The sequence below is a fragment of the Rhinichthys klamathensis genome, unplaced genomic scaffold, assembly GCF_029890125.1.
Source record: "Rhinichthys klamathensis goyatoka isolate OS25496 unplaced genomic scaffold, OSU_Roscu_1.1 h1tg000176l_1, whole genome shotgun sequence".
NCBI lineage: Eukaryota > Metazoa > Chordata > Actinopteri > Cypriniformes > Leuciscidae > Rhinichthys > Rhinichthys klamathensis.
In genome coordinates this window covers 7,990,681-8,012,270 of record NW_026606705.1, presented here as the reverse complement: position 1 = coordinate 8,012,270, position 21,590 = coordinate 7,990,681, and the positions used below count along the sequence as shown (strand labels likewise).

The window sequence follows — 21,590 nt, the reverse complement described above, 5'->3', positions numbered from 1 at the left end:
ATATGTACAGCTCTAATGTCTGGACTACACACCTATGCTTTTCACACATCATTTACTAGTTAGTACTGTTGTCACAAATTTGGCTTGAGTTGACTTTCTGTTTTCATGTTTTTTAATGATTTGAGTATATGCATTAAAAACTTGTCTTCCTCAGGTTGGTGTACATCCCATTTGATATCATTAAACTTGATATATATAAGCATATTTACATATATATTTACCTGTCCACAGGTGAGTGACACAGACATGGAGAGCTTACAAGACAGCGTACTTCAACTCGTACTGAGCTTGCTAGAGGACTCCATGAAAAGAGAATATTTCTTTCAGGTCAGTGCCTTCAAGATCCATTAAAAAAATCAGAGACCTTAAGTATGAAATGTTCCAGATGAAAAAACATGCATATATAGATGTCTACATGATGTATGTTTGCTGTCCGAATAGGAATTTGCTGAGGATGATGTAATATTTAGGGTGAAAGGAAATGCATTGATAGTGATCCCACTTAATGCCCTTTCTCACCAAATTTGATGCAGAAAAGCTAACTGAATCTCAAACTAATAATTAATTCACACCCGGAGCAAAACTTTTTTTTGTCAGGCTAAACAAAACTCATGTTGGAACAATGTAAATGCATTTTTTCAGCTGCTCTGCCATCTGACTATCAGGGAAACAGATGCAAGAAGTTCAACACTCTCACGTGACCATTAACTAATGTTTGTTGCATGGTGGAATTTATTTACCCGAGGTCAGCACCAAAAAAATAAATGCTGAAATCCATAAATTGTTGTTGTATTAATTAGGGATGTAAATTTCCACAAATTCGCATGATCGATCGTCGTTTAAATTAATGATCAATTAATCTTTAACCTTAACAGGCTACTGCAAGAACTACTGCAGTATATAGGCTGCGTTTACACTTTGCATTAACATGCGATTTGTATCCGGATGCTGTCCACATACACATTGAAAAGACAAGTGTAAACGCGCTTCTGATCGGAATGTTAATCGATCAGCGTGTCCAGGTTCGGAGGTAGTCGAGGACGCATTGTGATCGGATCTCAGTGTAATGTAAACCAATCCAGCCATCGTGTCTGCATTCACAGGTGGACGCCACACAAAACCCCGCCCACTGTCATTATTCCCCCTCCTCTCTCCAGGAATTGCTGCACGTAGCTGTGTGGTTTTGCAATACAGTTGAGTGCGAAGTACATTGCAAATATACTGACATGTTTGCCTTCGCACCCGAAAGTTGCAGAACCATTAATTTTCTGTAAAGAACGCGCATTTTTCCCACCACAGCTGGCAACGTTCTCGGACCCATACGTTTCTCTGTACCATTTCCATTACAGCATCTATCCACGTTATTAGCACTTGCAGCCTCTTCATCCTCCTCATTTTGCGAGATTTGTAAAATGTCCCCTGACTGAAAACTGTTTAAAAAAAACCACCACCGACTTTGCACTGGAGTCATCCTTTTTTTTTTTTCTTTTTTTTTTTTGTGAGATCCAATCTGTTATCCAGATACAGAAACCACTTGATGTGTACAGGTGTAAACGCACCGTGTCCTGATTGGCTTATGATCCGATCTGCTTGATGTTAATGTTAATGCCAAGTGTAAACGCAGCCTAAGTCACTGCCATGACAGGATGTGCAATGACACTCAAAATGCAAGCATCCTCACCCAAAAGAAAGGGTTTTTACTGTAAATAAAAGGCTAGTAGGATTAAAAAATGAATCGATGATCGTTTATTTATTAGAATTATTTCATAATCAAATATAATGACTAATATAACGCAGTCTCAGATGCGCACTCTGGCAACTGGTGCATGCGTGCGTCCATGTCAGCAGTTTTTCTTACTGTAAGCATCCTATTTTTCCCCCAAATGTGTTGTGAACTTTTTCTTCTTAAAGTGTAGAAAAGTCAGAAGAGCAGACCAGGAGACGGAGAGGTATCTTTTAAAGCAGATGTTCTTTATTAGGTCGCTGTAGCATCTCAATCTCGTCCAACTAAGGGAAATGTTCCCTTACAATTTATACATTTAGAGGGGGAGGAGTTTACATTGGGGTGGAGTCCCTCTGAAACAAAGCATGCAAATGAAGTAGGAACACACCCTACTCTGAGGGCATTACCAATCCAATTGAATCAGCATAACTATTCAAATGCTGATAGTGGCCAGGAACTCTGGTTCCTAAGAGCCATCCCAGAGCCATTAAAGACAAAAGGTGAAAGTCTCCCCGACAGCTAATCCAATCAACCTAACGATTCTATCTAAGCTGAAAGGAGAGAAAACAGGACTATCAGGAAAGGAGACTCTTGCTGGAGACTCAATATTTCATCTGAAATCAGTCTACTGAACTTTATCAGTTTTATACCAGTGGAGTGGAAACCTAAATTAAACATTTGACAAATTTGTATTCCTTCAGGATATTGTGCATATTAAGGAAAATCTGGAGGAAAGAGCCCACGTTTACTCGTGAACTTTATAGTTATTAGCCCACTTCAGCGGTCTTTAAGTTGAGATTTACGTACCTCACATGGATAACATTCTCAGGGCTCGACATTAAGCCTTTTCACATCTTGTCCTTCGGACAAGTAAATCTGTCATTCACTTGTCCGAGTAAAAAAGTTGCTTGTCCGGATTTTCTTTTTACATTTCTTTGTGTTGAAAATATAATTTATTCTAAAGCAATATTCTCATCAGTGTTCAATCAGCTTTGATATATTTAAATCTGCATATTGTCATATCTACACCTTTAAAGGGCATTTCCCCCTTAAAGCTGCAGTAGGGAGTTTTGAGAAAACGTTGACTTAGCCTGAAAATTTGAACAAGCACAACTTACAGGTCCCACCCCCTTGCTCTCTGCTGCGCTACAGCCCTCCCTCCACAGCTCGTCCTCCACAGCGGAGCCTGCCGTGAACGCGCAGGCTAGTAAACAGGGCCACCGATAACAGCGGATAAAAAGTTATATGGCACATTCACTAATAGGGACTAAACGTCAATAATATGCTTTACATTGACTATGGCCTGCCAATACTTTGACTACAAACTTGGTCCTCAAATCATTATGTATTTTGCAATAGCCTACATGTAACTTTATAACGTTGCACTCTTTCTATAAGTTATAAATAGCTAGTAAGATAACGTTAATATAACGGTAACTAACATTACAGTATGTAAGTAATTATTCTAGCGATATATAATGCTAGATAAGGTGTGCTAGTACATTATTTCAGCAACATGACAAGCCAGTGAATTAGCAGGTTTCAATTGTTGCTTAGCAGAGTGCGTGACATTTATCTACATGTTATGCGGCTAGAGTTTTGACACCGAGTCAATGGGCTCTGTGTAATACTTTCTTTTTCGCTTGTTTATCGTCATCAGTCTTTTTCCTTTTACCTCTTGTTTTATGAGCAGGTGTCACTCGAGAATTGGCAGTTTAGGTTGTTTCTCCGTCATAAGCACAGCTGCAGCACGCCGGCAATCTTGAGTTTGAACGACGGCTCGCGCTGTGCAAGAGAGGGGTGTGATCAGCGCGTACACGAGCGTGATTGACACTGCTAAGTCATTCCTCCTGGCTCTGATTGGTTGTTTCTGACCGGGAGTGTGTATTTCTTGCAAATGGCAATAGGACCACTGGGAGGAGCCAGAGGAGCTTGATTTTTACACAGATTATCTGTCTCATATTCTACTGTCAGGACATAATGACAGTTTTAGCAATACATTTTTTCAAAAGTTACCTACAGCAGCTTTAATCTTATTAAATGTATGCTTCATCTTTCATTTTAAATTCCTAAATTTGATCAATAAATTCAATTAGAATAATAAGGCACTATAGGGCTGTTATTTTTTTATCGGCAGCGCAAGTTACCGTCAGTAATACATTTATTAACCACTATCGATCACAACTAACAGTAAATCAGAATAAAAAAAAACGATACTCGGTTACTAACGTAACCTCGGTTCTCTCTAGAGAGGGAACGAGTATTGCGTAAGTTTAGCTTACGCTACGGGAAAGATTCATCTTCTCGAGATATTGAAGCCAAAAAATTATCCTTAATTTTGTATTCATTGTCAACGCAGTGCAGCAGCTAGCAGACCTAGAGCAGGCCATCTCGCGTGCTTATTGGCTGCCCTGCATGCATCTGCTGCAGCCTACCAGTGAGCCCCGCGTGACGTCACACCCAATGAAGGGCGCTCGCGCCTTCATAGCGTCATAGCCCGCCAGAATGGGCGTGGCTTAGCGTATATAAGAAGGGGCTCGTAGGCTGAATTCCCTGGTTTTTCGACAACTGAAGCGAAGTCGCTCGTGGCGCGAGCACGGCCGGTTACGCAATACTCGTTCCCTCTCTAGAGAGAACCGAGGTTACGTTAGTAACCGAGTATCGTTCTCTTACGAGAGGTTCTCTCGTATTGCGTAAGTTTAGCTTACGCTACGGGAACACTTTGTCAACGCCGTGCGCGCCAAGCATCCACCATGAGGCCCCGAACTTTCAGGGAACCCCTATGAGGTGGAGAATAAGGTGGCCAGCTACGCGGGCCATCACTTGTACATAAGCACACATAGGGAATACAGAGCACCGCGCCGGTCTGTATAGGCACATGGCTCATACCCCACTTAGTGCAGCTCAACCAGGAGAGCTGGGTCATGTGAGAGTGATCTGAGCAGGAGGTCTGGGCAGAATACACCTCTCCTCTAAACCGACAACAGTTTAGCCTGCAAGGCAGGAACTTCCAGGTTATAAAACCTGACAAAGGTAGACGGGGAGCTCCAGCCCGCCGCCACACATATGTCATGGATAGAAATTCCACTGGACCATGCCCACGAAGAGGCCACGCCTCTCGTGGAATGAGCCCTGATGCCCAGAGGGCATTGCAGACCTTTTGACGCGTAAGCGGCTGCTATAGCGTCCACTATCCATCTGGACAGGCTCTGTTTCGAGGAGGCGAGACCTTTGGTGCGCCCACCGAACGAAACAAACAGCTGTTCCGAACGCCTGAATGAGGCGGAGCGCGTAATGTAAAACCTCAGCGCTCTGACAGGGCAGAGGAGGTTCACATCACTTTCGCTGTCAGATGCTGGGAGCGCTGACAACGAGATGACTTGCGCTCTGAACGGAGTGCCCATCACTTTCGGAACATAACCATGTCTAGGTCTGAGGATGACTTTAGAGTCATTCGGCCCGAACTCAAGACACGACGCGCTGACAGACAGCGCATGTAGGTCCCCCACACGCTTTACTGACGACAGTGCAGTCAGAAAGACGGTTTTTAGTGATAGATATTTCAACTCCACAGAATCCAGTGGTTCGAAGGGAAAAGCTTTCAGGGCCTCCAGGACCAGTGAAAGATCCCACATGGGAACCGACGGGGGGCGCGGCGGGTTCATCCTCCTAGCTCCTCTTAGGAAGCGGATGACCAACTCATGTCTTCCCAATGACTGGCCGTGCGTCGATTCTGCGAACGCTGCCACGGCCGCCACATACACTTTGAGCGTGGATGGGGACCTCCCCTTATCCAACAGCTCTTGTAGGAAGGAGAGCAGCTGCGCCACCCCGCATGTCCGCGGGTCCAGACCTCTGTCGGTGCACCATTCCGAGAACACCGACCATTTAGACGCGTAGAGCCTTCTTGTAGAAGGGGCTCTAGACTGCGTGATCGTGTTCATTACGCCTTCTGGCAGGGCAACGAGTACCCGTTGATCAACCATGCGTGCAGAGACCAGCGCTCTGGATGGGGATGCCAGATCGTGCCGCGAGCCTGAGAGAGGAGATCTGCCCTCACCGGAATCGGCCACGGAGCTGTATGTGACAGCCGTGCCAGCTCCGGGAACCAAATCTGATTCTCCCAACGCGGGGCTATGAGGAGCACCGAGTGGCGCGTTTCCCTGATTCTCTTGATTACCTGTGGTAACAGAGAGACCGGGGGAAAAGCATATAGCCGGAGGCTGGGCCAAACCTGGGCCAGCGCGTCCTCGTCCTTCGAGAAGAACGTTGGGCATTGAGCGTTGTCTTTTGACGCAAATAGGTCGACTTCCGCCCTGCCGAACAGGCGCCACAGTTTCTGGACCGTTTGGGGGTGCAGGGACCATTCCCCTGGGGGAACGTTGTCCCTGGACAGTTTGTCTGGGCCGTCGTTCAAATGGCCCGGCACATGCGCCGCCCTCAGCGAGCGCAGGTGCAACTGGGACCAAATAAGGAGGCGCTCCGTCAGATTGCAGAGATTTCTGGATCTGACACCGCCCTGACGGTTTACATAGAATACCACAGACATGTTGTCCGAGCGGACGAGAACATGTTGGTCCTGTATGAACGGGAGGAAGCACTTCAGCGCATTCTCGACCGCTATCATTTCCAGACAGTTTATGTGAAAACACCTCTCTTGGTCTGACCACTGGCCGAAGACCGGTCTGCCCTCGAACAGCGCGCCCCAACCCCAGTTGGACGCGTCTGTCGAAATGACTTTCCGATAAGAGACGGTTCCCATCGTCACTCCCAGCTGGTACCAGTCGGCCACTAACCAGGGCTGCAGAGCCGCTATGCAGGTCTGAGTCACTCTGATTTTCTGACCGCCAGAAACCCAAGCTCGGCGGGACGCGCGAGCATTCAGCCAGCGTTGGAGCGGGCGCATGCGCAGTAGGCCCAGCTGAAGCACCGCTGCAGCTGACGCCATACAGCCCAACATCCTCTGAAAAGTTTTCAAAGGGAGAAAGCTGTCCCTTTGGAAAGACGCGGCTAGGTGGCGAACACGGAGCGCGCGCTGTGCCGATAGACGAGCCGACATAGTCACCGAGTCCAGTTCCATTCCTAAAAAGGAAATTGACTGGCTGGGTAGTAATGAGCTCTTGGTCCAGTTGACCGTGAGACCCAAGCTTTCCAGGTGACTGAGAAGCACTGTTCTGTTCACCGTCTCTGACTGTGCCAAAATCAGCCAATCGTCCAGATAGTTCATTATCCGCAGCCCCTGACTTCTCAGGGGGGCGAGCGCCGCGTCCATGCACTTCGTAAATGTACGGGGTGCCAGAGACAGGCCGAACGGCAGGACGGTGTATTGATATACCTGACCGTCGAAGGCGAATCTCAAAAATCGCCTGTGACGGGGTATTATCTGAATCTGGAAATAGGCATCCTTCAGATCTAGAGAAATAAACCAGTCCCTCGGGCGAACGTGCGCGAGGATTTTCCTGGTCGTAAGCATTTTGAACGGTCTTTTCACAAGCACCCTGTTCAAATGTCTCAGATCTAGGATCGGTCTGAAGGTTCCGTCCTTCTTGGGTACGAGAAAATAACGGCTGTAAAAGCCTGACTCGCTCAGAGAAGGCGGCACCTTTTCTATAGCCCCTTTGCACAGCAGCTTTGCTATTTCTGCGTGAAGTAGGTGTGCTACTTCCGTATTCACTATCGTCGCGGTCCGGGCTCGAAAGCGCGGGGGACGGCGAATGAATTGAAGTGTATAGCCCTGCTTTATTGTGCTCAGCACCCATTCCGAAATCCCCGGGATAGATTCCCACGCAACTATGTGAGCCACTAGGGGGCGAATGGCCTCCAGGTTCAGATCGCCGCCATTCGCGGGCTTGTGAAACTGAACCGGAGCTGAGAGCGCGGCGCGCGCGCTCTCTGTTCTGGGCAACGGCTGCTCGCTGAAAACCGAAACCGGCTGCTTTGTGTGAGATGTCCCAATCATAAGGGATGGGGAACCTTTTTTCCTCACTTTTTGACACGCGAGCGGCGCTTTGGGCGGAAAAGCGTTCTGTAAGCGTGAGCGCGTTTGCGCGGGCACGAGACTTACACATGTATTTGACGCCCCGATCAAAATGGATGGGGAGCGTTTTATTATCGCCCTGCGTTTCATGATAACACTTAAACGCGCGGGCGGCGCCCGGGGGGAGGTTTGTGTTGTGAACGCTCTCTGGCGGGCACGGGACTTACATTCATAACCTGCTGTCTTGACCGTGTAACAGAGCGGGCAGATAGTGGGCACAACACTGTGGACACATTTCTTACATTCAACACTCGAGCGGCTTTTCTGCGCTTTATGAGAGTGTGCTCTGTGGGTGACACGATATTTGATGTGCTTGTGTGTAGGGGTGAACACTGGGAGGTGGGCACTTTCACTACAATTAGAACACTGACGGCGTGAGCCGGACCAGACATAATACTCTTTTTGAGATTTCTCTGGGTCGCCGTGAAAACGGCGTTTGTGTGCAGGCGAGAGGGTGGACAAACCGGCTCGTTGGCTGCTAAATGAACCACTGCAGTAGCCTGACTGAAGGGGACTGACAGGGAAATAAGCTTCGACGGCGGTCCGGCCGCGGCGGGACACGCGCGTCTTTTCTTTCTCTTTGTTAGGAGGATTTCGCGTGCTCAGACTTCAGCGTGATCTTCTGCCGAGGCCCCCTGGGGGGCGGCGGTCTGTGACGGCTGTCTGAGCGCGACCTAGGGCGGCCGCCCTGACGTCGCTGCGAAGGCTGGGGTTGTGCTGGACGCTGGGTGTTAGCTCGTACAGGAGGCTGGCTTTGTTTCTCGCGAGAGCGGCCTGTAGCGGAGCTCGAGCGTCGCGGCAGGAAGAGATTCATGGCCTGCGTGGTCTTCTGCACTTCAGAGAAAGGGTCAACGATCCCGTTAACCGCTGGGCCGAAGAGACCAGTGGGGGAGAGCGGCGCGTTCAGGAAGGTGGCTCGCTCAGTTTCCCTCATATCCGCGAGCGTCAACCAGAGATGCCTCTCTGTTACAGTCAACGCGGCCATGGCTCGTCCGATAGCCTGAGCTGCGGTTTTGGTGGCGCGGAGAGAGAGATCCGTCGCGCTTCTCAGATCTGTAACCGCAGCTGGATCCCGGCCCTTCTCGTCCCATTCACGGAGGAGGTCGGCTTGCAGGATCTGTAACACAGCCATGGAGTGGAGAGCAGACGCGGCCTGGCCGGAGGCGGCATATGCGCGGCCGACCAAGGCGGACGTGGCTCTGCAGGCTTTAGACGGGAGGGCTGACCGAGACCGCCATCTCGCGGAGGGCGGGCAAAGGTGCGCTGCGACCGTCTCTTCCACAGGGGGAATAGCCGTGTATCCCTTCTCGGCGGCGCCGTCCACTTGGGAGAGCGACGCGGAGGCCTGGGACTGAAGTCTCGAGGAGAATGGTGCATTCCAGGACTTCGTTAGCTCCGTATGAAGTTCCGGCAGGAAAGGAGCGGGCCTGCTCGTTGAAGCTGCACGGCGGCGGCTTTGAAGGAAACAGCCGTCGAGCCTGTTCGGCGCGGGTTCCTTCGGCAGCGACCACTCGAGCCCGAGGCGGTCGACGGCCTGCGTCAGCAGGCGCATAAGCTCCGCGTCAGCTCCAACGCGGGAACGGCTGGATTCCTGGATCGACGAGGAGCCGGAGTGAAGCGACCATTCCTCGCTGTCCGATGCCAGGATGGAGCAGCAGTCTCTCGTGGCATGTTCCTCGGCCTCCTCCTCAGACGCGACGGCAGTGAGGCTCGTGAGCGGCAGCTGCGCGTCGGGGAGGGGAGGCGGGGAGGGCGAAAGCGAGGCTCGAGGGAGATCCTCCGGCGAGCGCGTCGCTGTGGCCACAGGCTCCGGCTGCCTCAGGGAACGGCGCTTCTTCCTGCGCGGTCCCCCGGAGGGCGGAGCGGCTGCATCCGGGTTAAAGACTTCGAGTCGAGCCCGTAGGGTCGACAGCGGAAGCGCTTCGCAGAACTCGCAGCCCCCGGACGCGAGGGCGAGCTCTGCATGTTCCAGGCCCAGGCAGAGAGCGCAGATCACGTGGCGGTCTCCAACGCTGAGCGGGGCTCTGCACGAGCCGCAGGAAGTGCGAGGCATCTTTAAAAAGACGCTCGCGCTCTTTTAGAAATAGCTCTTTTAGAATGCAATGTAAAAGGATACGTCGCCGGATAGCGTAGCTCGCACGGATGGCGGATGGTGGCGAAGACGGCTGGCTTCCTCAGCGCTGTCCTAAGCTGGCTGTTCGCTGTTCGACGGCGGCGGTGGCTTCTCTCAGATCCAGCGATGCGGAGAGCTCGCTGAAGAGTCGAAAAATCAGGGAATTCAGCCTACGAGCCCCTTCTTATATACGCTAAGCCACACCCATTCTGGCGGGCTATGACGCTATGAAGGCGCGAGCGCCCTTCATTGGGTGTGACGTCACGCGGGGCTCACTGGTAGGCTGCAGCAGATGCATGCAGGGCAGCCAATAAGCACGCGAGATGGCCTGCTCTAGGTCTGCTAGCTGCTGCACTGCGTTGACAATGAATACAAAATTAAGGATAATTTTTTGGCTTCAATATCTCGAGAAGATGAATCTTTCCCGTAGCGTAAGCTAAACTTACGCAATACGAGAGAACCTCTCGTAAGAGAACTAGGGAATCGCTAAACCGAAAGAATGATTAAGTTATTAAGTTAATAGTTATAGTTATTCTGCATTGTTATTGACGTTTTAATCAGGCTACTTGTCCGGTCGGGCAAGTAAAATTCTCTTTTACTTGTCCCATCAAAAAATTCACAAGCGGTCAAGCGTTAATGTCAAGCCCTTCATTCTAATATTTATATATTACATGTTCATGAGCTAAATGTACCAGTTGAGTTAGATGATATGCTAATCCATTTCAATAGTAACTATCTTATGATGCTGTCTACACTGGAGTCGCAACGCAACACGACAACCCCGGTAAACTGATGCCCCGTTCTGTTTCTAACATAGCCTACTCAAAGCATGTACCGGAGAAGTTCCTAATATATTTGTTTTGGAAAGGTATCAATTTAATTGTCCTCTATAATGTTAATTAAATGACAAAACAGATTGGTTTCTTTTTCAAATAAAACTTTATTTTACTGTCATTTCCCAAAAACAAATTCGACAGTTTGTACTTGTAAAACAAGTTAAAAGTTCCAACACATTTATTTTGGGCCCATTTACACTTTAAAGATAACAAATAATTTAACAGATTTCATGCATTAAGATAATCTTAATTTCCCCATTCCATCACATTTATTGTGTGAACGTTTCAACACTTTCAAAAAAATATTAAAAAACAATCATGTTATTTAAAGCTCCAGTCCGTAACTTTTTTGGGTTAAAAATTATCGAAAATAAATTGAGCAAGTACATAAGCAGCCAGTGTTCAACACTATCTGCTTGCCTTAGCTCGATTCAAAGCGGTAAGCTTGTAATAATGTTTTTAATTCCAGTGGTACTGGTGGATTTCCGCGGGAGATTCGAGCATGTCTTTGCGTCATTACGTCACATCTGTACACATAAAGGAGTCTCGGCTAGTAGGCTATGAGTGTGAGGATGTTGGAGGTGGAGATTTATAGCCTTTTCTCACAGCACTTGATATAATTAAACTTTAAACTGAAAGGTTCAAACGACAATCCCCAGTGACAACTGGAGATTCACCCGCTGTAAAATGCAAAAGACTTTGGACTGAGAGTTTGGAAAAAGAGACTGCAACCGGACCCATGCGAAAACAAGGATAAATATCTGAAGGGCTTTAAATGTAGTCACGCAATGCTGATGTTGTTAACATTAACAATTTGAGAACAAAGTATAATTTGCATGGTTTGACGTGATATGATAAGCGATTGTTAGACTCTTTGGGTTAGTTCACCCAAAAATGAAAATTATGTCATTAATGACATAATGACATAATTATGTTGTCAAACAGTTGTTCAGTGACGCTGATGACGTATGGCGCTGCTGACGTGTATCTGGTGCGTGCGTCCGTGTATTCGGGTTCAAATAAATATGGCTGGGCAAAAAAATGCAAGTCTTCCTCTGTGTCGAAATCTTTTGTTTGGATTGTGAAGATTGTTTTGTTTACAGCGTGCGTCTCCCTCAGACTGTAAACGAAGCTCGGGTGCACTGATAACACGTCAGCAGCGTCTTAGGGTTCATGTTTATGACAACTGTCATTAAGTGTCATTCGCTCAATTATGACATTATTAATGCAAATATGATATTGTTAGAGATGTCTTTGTTATGACAACTTGACATAAACCAATACATCACAATCTGTCAGTAATGTCAAGTTGTCATAACAAAGACACTAAGACAACACAACCTGTCATAAATATGTCATAAACATGACATAGCAGATTAATTATCAAACTTAAGAAACCACTTAGCTTTATAGGTTAACATTACATTAAACTGTCAGGTGTTTGGTTTTGACATTGGCTGTCATGAGGCCATTATAACATTTAATGACAAATTTAATTTGTACCACTGTGGTTGAGGTCAAGAAAAATATTCATGACACAGTTATAATGACCTCATGACAGCCAATGTCAAAACCAAACACATGACGGTTTACTGTAATGTTAACCCATAAAGCTAAGTGGTTTCTTAAGTTTGATAATTAATCTGCTATGTCATGTTTATGACATATTTATGACAATTTATGTTGTCTTGGTAATTTCAAATTGTCATTACCAAGACACTGACAGGTTATGATGTATTGTTTATGTCAAATTGTCATAACAAAGACATCTCAAACAATGTCATATTTGCATTAAAAATGTCATAATTGAGCAAATGACACTTAATGACAGTTGTCATAAACATCCATAAAAATGTGTCATGTCATGATTATGAAAGTGTCATGTCAGTCTTATACACACCCCTTTAAGTAAAGTGTTACCGAATCTTCTTTAATTGCTTTTATAACACTGAATTGATATAAGGTAGGGCTGGGCGATATGATCAAAATCTCGATATAGTACCTTTTCTGTAAATTCAATCAATTAATAGTTTAAATATATATATATATATATATATATGTATATATATTGACCACATGGAAAGGACTATTTCTTTTATACATTTTAAAGTATATACTCAAAATGTTTAGTTAAGAATGTAGAAATATAAAATATGATTGAAGATAAAACACTTTTCAAAAACAAATGATTACAGGCCCAACATAAAATATTGAAATATTAAAGGGCAAATGTAAACATTGTGCTTTCAAGTTTAAAATGTAGCAGCAATCAGGGCTCCTATGAAATTAAATGAAATTTGGACAGGAACATAATCAGAAACGGAAACAAAATCGAATAGAAACGCTTATTTGAAATGGCCATTAACCAGTTAATAATGCTATTTTATCGTTCTGTTTAATATTTTAATTTGGCAGTCAACCAATCACGAATTCAAATAGTAGCTACAGACTATGCAAATGTAATATTGACGCATAGCCTATCCAACGTGAGTGAAATGCCCTCGCTCAGCTGTCAAGTCACCATGGGGAAGTCTTATGCGCTGGCCTTAGTTTTTCCGAGGATATATAGGTCACCAACTGTCAAACAATTAGGCCTACATTTTCACTGAAATGAAATGCAGGTAATATGCAGCTTGTTGTGCGTTTTGAAACCAGTGAAAATGGCAGGATAGTGTAGAACATGGATTCACACAACGTCACATCACGCACTTAAAGCCCTTCTGTGAATGGAGAAAACAGAATAAAACTAATATATAGGCCTATACGTGAAATATATTTTATTTAAATAATTACAGATTAACAAAACGAAAGGAAAAATTTTGCTGTTTCGGTTCATTGTGACTGGCTCCAAAGTTCACAGAAAGGAAACCGAGATGGCAGAAAATGGCATCCTGCTAGTTTTCTGTATTTTACAAAAGCGTTACGGTTTTGAATCATGTCTTGTTTCTATCCGTATGACCATAAATTACGGAGTAATAACAGGTTCCTCAGAATGACAAAAATTCCTGTGGCCGCGCCTCACGCGCACACACAACATTTTCTAGCATTGCTAACATCGCAGCCTGTTCATTATCAAAATGAAATAGTCAACCAAACATATAGAAAGTTAGACTGCTCAATTTAAATAGTCCGTAGTACAATCTGTACCGTGCAGCGTGACCACCGCCTCACTGTGCTGTTATATATGTGAAGCATGATGTTTTACGTCGGTGTTTGAGCCTGTTGTGGGAACCGTCGTCCGACAAAGTACAGTTTTTTGGTCCGTGTCAGACTTTTCATAACCAAACCATGTCCATGCTACAGATGTAGCCCCTCGTTTAGGAACGAGCTCCTCGAATTGTCCTGGCTGGTCCTTCTCCTGCTCGGAGCCACTCGCTTCTGTCTCCCCTTCACTCGCCATGCTGTTATTCACGTTTCTGCCTGCATCCCCATGGTGGCGTGTAAGATTGCAGTCATCCAAATTATGAAAAAGTATTGCCGTAAACAATGTATTTTGCGACACCACGAAATTAAAGGCACACTGTGGAATTTTTGGCCACTAGGGTGCGCTCGACCTGTAATTTTCACGTCTAGTGCCCCTAGAGGCCACAAGAGCCGCAGCATTGTCGCAAAAGTCAATAAACAGTCAACCGGTCAACCTCCCGTGTCTTTATGTGTGTGCAGACGGCATTTGATTTGTATGTTGGAGAAAGTTAATCAATTCACTACTGACCAAAATAATAATATAAATATAAGATTAATAATATAAATCCTATAAAGAAAACAAATTGAATAAAAGTAGCATACGCAGAAAACAATGTCTGATCAGGTAAGTCGCATTGACAAGGGTTGCCCAATCCTGCTCCTGCCGATCGTCTGTCCTGCACAGTTCATCTCCAACCCTAATCAAACACACCTGAAGCAAACAATTAACGTCTTCAGGATCTCTTTGCAATGGGTTGGAGATGAAATCGAGTAGTCGGGAAATCGTGTAACAAAACTGATATAACTCACTACATATTTCCGTTATTTGTAGTCTTCAGTTTGTTTTTCCTTTTACACAAATACAAACATATATGAGCTGAAAGGAAAAAAAACATTTACATTTGTATACGGCAGTATGTTGTGACTTATATCAGTTTTGTTACACGAATTCGCAGTAAATATTACATTATATATACACTTTTATGCCGATGTTTATTTTAAACTCTCCCTTTTTCTTTTTTTGGTCTCCTCTGACAAAATCTTTGCTTTCTTCGCTTTCTTCCGAGTAGCTGTTGATTCAGCCATGACGACAACATACAGACGCCGGCAATCAAACGCGAGTTGAGCTCTCACGTTAGAATTTGAGGAAGTTGGGGTGGTGGGGGAAGTGACGTATGCCGTAAAGCGGTCGAATTTTGTAGTTCTTTTTGTGCTCGGGTTCCTACCCGAAACCCGAAGTTACATAGTGCTAGTAAAAGCGATACAGACACCTTCAGGCTTCGGCAGACGTGTGATTCAACCTATTGTAAGTCGATGTACCATCTCAATGGGTTTTGGTAATATATTATAAAGGTTGAAAAGTTCCACAGTGTGCCTTTAACGATGGAACATAATATGAAACGATAGACTTTTTATTTCATCCGTCTGATATATATTGCCATATCGCACAGCCCTAGGTGAGGGATGTCCTTAAAAAGTTGGGCTGACACACCATTCCTGCATCCTACATTGACAGCTGCTCCATCACTGCCAAATCGCACCAGCCTGTGCTTCCAGTCCAAAATATCTGCTTCTTTAAGTGCTTTTTAAGAAACACAAAAATAGACATGAGAAAATAAGTAAGATTAAGAGTTAATAAGTGAGCAAAGGAGGAGGATCCAACCTGGTGACAGAGACAATTAGGTTAAAATGACACCCATACATTACCTGTATAAATGGCATTCAGAATTCCAGCAGCAGTTCCCTGTTTTACATCCTGAATAGAGAGGTAGGTATTTACTGGCCCTTTTTCTGCCAGGACGCGGACATATATCAGCTAATTTTCAGTTGTTCCTGCATCAGTTGCCCCATCAATCATAATGGAGAAATAATTGGTCGTCTTCCAAGTCTCCATTAGTTTTTCCCTCTCCATGTCATATATGATGCTAATGAAGCTGTAAAAAGAGCAAACATATTCTGTTTATTCTCCGATTGAAAAAAAAAAAAGTAGTTTACATTTGTTGGTGATAAAGGCATACACACCTAGCACACGCTTTGTATCTGATCTCACCATCATCAAGTCTGTCTGTGATTTACACAAAGAAACAGAAAAGACTGAGACAGACTAAATCCAGAAGAACTGTAACAACGTCTCTAATGTCGAGCCCTGATCTGCATAAAAGTGTACATTTACTGTCTCTAATCCTATGCCAAGTTATAGATAGAAAATAAAATTGGTCCCAAAATTGATCATTGAGGAACACCTGTCTTCACTATTAAATGAGTAGAAATATAATTATCTATAGACATACACTGAATTCTTCCAGTCAAATAATTGTTGTTAAATAAACCTAATGTAGGCCTACCTGAAACCCTAAACCCCCTGATTTAAACTTGGCGTTAAAATGACACTTACTTTTTATGTAGCTAATGCTACAGTAGGACACTGGTGTTCACTTTCAGAAGTTGTAGGGTTGCTTTCTTCTCACAAAAAGAATGTGAAACATGTATGTTGCTTATATCATTTTCAGTTTTAAAATATCATTTACATTTATTTTACACACTTAAAATATCTGATCGAACATTACATTTTGTAACGAGTTATCGCATATTCTTCAATATCGTGCATTCCTAGTGTCGTTCCTTGGTGCTCGATTTGTGCCATTACAAGAAACCCTGTACTGTAACTACCCTTCTTAACTAATAACCCCACTGTCTCCACACATAAATTGGGAATCAAACCCATGACTGTTTGATTCCCAATATGAATGACATGATTAATGTTATTAGGCCCAATAAGTGAACTAGGGCCTACTCACGCCTACAAGAAGCTGCCTCTCTAATTGCTTGTGCTTGTGATAATTTATTGGATCCGTGCAGCTCTTAAAGTGACAGCAGCCTAATAAACCTGCTTCCGTCTGTGTGCTTAATGTTAATCAAACAACAATAGATAATCAGAAAATTACTCACTGCTCTTGACGGAATAACTTTTGCAGCTTTAAAAATCTGTGTATATTTAATTCATACAGTAAAAAAAAAAAGACCTTGGCATTACAAGTGTATAATGTGTAACTTTGTCAATGAGTGAATGTTAATTTCCAGTATGAATAGCTCCATAGGATTAGAGTTCTCTAGCACATGTTTACAAGCCATTTCAAAGGCTTGTAAACATGTGCTAAAGACATTTATTGTTATTGATGTCCAGCCTGCAACATAGGTGCTATGAACTGCAGTGGAAGTTGCAAAAAATGAATGGCTGTATTTAAAATAGGTTTGCATGAAAACTTCAGGTGAAATTGTTTTTGTATTTCAGGAAGTATTTCCAGTCGAATATGGTCCTGACTTTGATAAAGCACTGCAAGTCCTTGTTGGCTTTTTCCTCTCCAGATTGGAGCAACTTCTGCCTGTACCAAACTTCAAACAGGTCTGATGATACACGCTTATCATATCTGAATGATTCAGGCCAGCTACTTAGTTATACAGAATTTTTTTGTGTTTGTAATGTGTGAAACTTGATTTTCTTTCATTTCAGCTTTCACTGTTGCTCAGCTGTCTCCCTGGGGAACTAGATGCATGTGTGGACTCTGTTTGTAAATCAGACAATTTGCTATCCTTGCTACAAACAGATGTTTGTGGGACTTTGGAAAAAAATGGTAAAATCTAGTGCTTGAATATTAGTTTTAGGTTGAACTTGGCTTGCTTGGTTAATCAGATATGTTAGAGAATTGTTTGACACAAACCTGAGATCTCTACTTCGTCCAGCAAGCAGGTTTGAAAATTTAAATTTACTACTGCTTCAATATAGCTGTATAAGCTTTCTAGATAAAAATGGAAAATCACAAATTTATGTTGATATATACAGTGTGTATATATATATATATATATATATACCTGGCTAACCAAGGAAGCCCCAGATAAAGATTAAGACCCAATTCTATTACTAGAAAAATACAGTAATTAAGCACAATTGGTCAATGGCTAATTTTGTTTTCTTATTTTTATTTTGTAAAGTTCTTCCATCAATAGTTGAGGATCGAATGGTTTCATCATTGTCACTGCCGCCTGTTGGCGACTCAGTCATTATAAACCAGCACAATGAGGATGGAAAGTTAATGCCACTTGATTCTAAAAACCTGCCAAACCAACAACATGGTGTGAACAAGGAGACTGTGACAAGTGATCCAAATGTCCAGGATGTGGGATCCAACTCCAGCTGTGAATCATCAGAGTTCTCCAGAGACAGTGATGGAGAAAAGTTAACAAACTCAAATGCTGATGAATTGCAACGGTATGTCACCATATTACTAGGTGTTGGCAGGATGGTCAGCTAGTTATATAACAACCAGCTATTACTGAAGTTAACTAGATTGATTTATTGATTTATTTTAGCTTGAAGGAATAGTGCAAAAATTATTTCTATCACCCTCATGTCTTTTAGATTTGTAAAAAAAAATCTGTATAACACAAAGAAAGATATTTGAAGAATATTTCAGCTGTTTTTGTCCATACAATGAAAGTCACTGGGGTCCAAGGTTCAAGCTCCAAAATCAGCAATATGGCCATTTTGTATGATGAACACAGTGAAATTTAAGTTGTTTGTCACACTCAAATGAAGTCATTTTTCAGTGTTGGTGCTAATGGTGTAGGTGATCATTTTCTGATATGCAATTTCTGAGTGCATCTTGAGCAACAAATTCCCAAAATTCTATAATTTCAAGATGATTACTGTCAGACTGTTGTCAAAATGTCTGCTTTGAGTAATATTCCCCATTTTTAGTCTATTTGTGAGCACATTGCTACGAAATTTGCTCTGTAGTGTTCCTGAATTAAGATAAAATGTTTCATTGTAAAATATCCTGGTTATTCTTTTTTTTAGGAGTAACTCAGAAGAGCCAAGCGTACCGTCATCCACCAATGATGCTCATAGAGGTACAGCCCTTCCGAATATCTGTCAAGATTCTCATTATACCTTTTCATCATCTTTAGACTGAACCACTCTGTTTGTCCCATGTTTTCCTTTAGGCGATTTAATTTTTCAGACCGCTGTGCCACAGCGGCCTGCTGTCGACAACTTCCCAAACACACCTTCTAAAGGCTTCCACTATGCAGGCAGGACCGTACACAAATGTCAGCAGTGCACGAAATACTTCATCTATCGCTCTGATCTTGTCAAGCACCAGGAAATTCACACCCAGGCGGGGACACATGAGTGTCTTCAGTGTGGGCAAGTTTTTGACGATTTGACGCAGCTGGCGGCGCACAAGGGCACCAGCTGCAATACCAGAGTTTTTAAGTGCATCAAATGCACCGCCCACTTTAGATCCCTCAGGACCCTATACAGACATAACAGGGTGCACAAAGAGAAAACCACACACAAATGCCCTGAATGTGGACGGCTGTTCACAAGTCTGTCACGATTAGTCAGTCACCGGCGAGCTCACCGAACTCCCAGTGTTAAAAGGAACTATACCTGTAAACAATGCAACGAGACTTTCGGGTCGTACCGAGCCAGTTTAATCCACCAGAAGACTCATAAAGTTAAAGACGTCCACCAATCTAAACCGGAACGGCAGCCAGGAAAGTGTCGTTTTTGTGATTTGACATTTAGCGTCGACAGCGAATTAAGAAGCCACCTGAAGACGCACGCAGAGTTCAGGCCATATATATGCGACCAGTGTGGGAAGTGCTTTTCGGCAAACAGCAGCCTGCTCGCCCACCTCTCAAACCACACGGGCGAGAAACCTCTCCTTTGTTCGCAATGCGGAAAGCGGTTTTACAGCAAAATCCAATTAAAATCCCACATGAGATGTCATTCTGGTGAGCGGCCGCATGTTTGTCCGTACTGCGAGAAGCAGTTTTCACTATCTGGGAATTTGAAAATCCACATCAGAATTCACACTGGGGAGAAGCCATACGTTTGTCATCAGTGCGGAAAGGGTTTTGTCTCTGCCGGATGCCTGCAGGTGCATCTGCGTTCTCATACGGGAGAGAAGCCGTATCAGTGTAAAATCTGTGGCAAGAAATTTGTGGTTTCGAGTCACCTGACAGCTCACATGTGCTTTCACACCGGAGAGCGTCCACACTGCTGCTTACAGTGTGGGAAACGATTCATCCGGCGCTATGACTTGAGCAAGCACATGTACACTCATATTGGGAAGAGGCCGTTCCCATGTCCTCTGTGCCCAAAGGCTTACACGTGCCGTACACACTTGAACAGGCACATGAAGAGCCACAGTGTTTGACTTAAATCATTTTGTCATCCTGAGTGCCTTGTGTGGGGTGAAAACAACTATGATCTTTAAAGTAATGGTTCAATCAAAAATTTAAATCCTGTCATTATTTACTCACCCTCATGACTAATGTCCATGTCCAAACCTGTTTACACTATACATTTAAAAAAAAAAGAATCATTCCACAGCTCTTTTCCAATTGACAGATCATAATTGACCACATCTTTCAAGCTCTAAAAATGACAAAACGTCTGGAGAGTATCATTATAATCCATACAGTTTATGCATTATATTCCAAGTCTTAAAACAGATGATTACTTTCTGTGAGTAACAAATTGAAATTCAGGTTGTTTATTCAATGATAATATTCCCCTTCTGAACTGTTCAGTCATTGACTTGAGAACTAGATCAGTCTGATTTGTAAACCAAATCATATGGTTTATTAAAAATAATTGTCTTTAAAAAAAAAGAAAAGAAAACCGCTTACTGAAGGTGATGTCACCCTTATGTTGTTCCAAACCTGTTTCTTTCATTGGGGCCCATCAACTGTTTGGTTACTGACATTCTTCAAAATATCTTCTTTTGTGTTCAGCAGAAAAAGAAAATCATACAGTTTTGGAACAACATGAGGGTGTGTAAATGATGAAATTTCCATTTTGGGTGCACTGTCCCTTTAAGTTCCAGTCTGTTTTCCACACAAAACTAAGACTTAAGAAGACTAGCAGACATAAGAGTGAGTAAATAAGTTGGGGTGAACTGTCCCTTTAATTAAAACTTTACAACTCTGTTTCCTTCTAATCTGAGGCTCTGCAGTTGTTTAAGTCATTTGAAGAACAGCTTCAACATTTTCTTGCATTACTAATGTGTAAAACAGTTTCGTGCCATGGATATTTTCTGTAGAAATATAGGTTTGGAGCCCACTGTTAGTTTTCTTTTAGATTTAGTTTTTTCTAAGATCATTTAAGCTAGCATCATCCTCAGTATGCAACTATTAATGTAATGTGCTGAATATTATAGCCTCATACTAAACTAAATAAATATGTCGACAACTTAAAGTGGGAATTAAAAATCTCATAATATTGTGGTGCCGTGTCATTTTTTAAGTATTTTATAATTGCATTTAAATGGTAAAAAAAAAAGATAATAATAAGATAAACAGCTCTGTAGCCTATTTCTATTTGCATACATAAAAAGTAATTCAAGGTAGCAGTGATGTACAGAAAAATCAATAAAAAACAATAAATAAAGGTTTGGCACATTAGGTATGTTTTAAAATGGAGAAAAAGAAGAAAGCAATGGGAGACAAAGAAGCTGATGGACCAGTTGAATGTTGGACCAGCCGTTATGACCTCATCTGGATCCAATGCCCTTTATTACAATTTAATAAAAACAAGCCCTTAACAATTAAAAAAATTGCATATTTAAAAAAAATGTTAATCTGTTGAATTGACAATCATTGTTCGTTCGTTCGTTCATTTTAATTAACTAA

General features: G+C 43.4%; 1 protein-coding gene across 1 annotated transcript in view; it reads left to right on the top strand.

Annotated features, from left to right (window-relative positions):
• The window catches only part of zgc:171422 (uncharacterized protein LOC100001353 homolog), a 30,759-nt gene extending 9,581 nt beyond the window's left edge, over positions 1–21,178 (top strand). The window contains exons 4-9 of the mRNA XM_056260367.1: positions 232–327; positions 17,185–17,295; positions 17,404–17,524; positions 17,883–18,159; positions 18,748–18,800; positions 18,894–21,178. Of these exons, the coding sequence (XP_056116342.1) occupies positions 232–327; positions 17,185–17,295; positions 17,404–17,524; positions 17,883–18,159; positions 18,748–18,800; positions 18,894–20,113 (1,878 nt within the window). The 3' untranslated portion in view covers positions 20,114–21,178. The remainder of the gene's footprint in view (positions 1–231; positions 328–17,184; positions 17,296–17,403; positions 17,525–17,882; positions 18,160–18,747; positions 18,801–18,893) is intronic.
• The last annotated feature ends 412 nt before the right edge of the window (positions 21,179–21,590 follow it).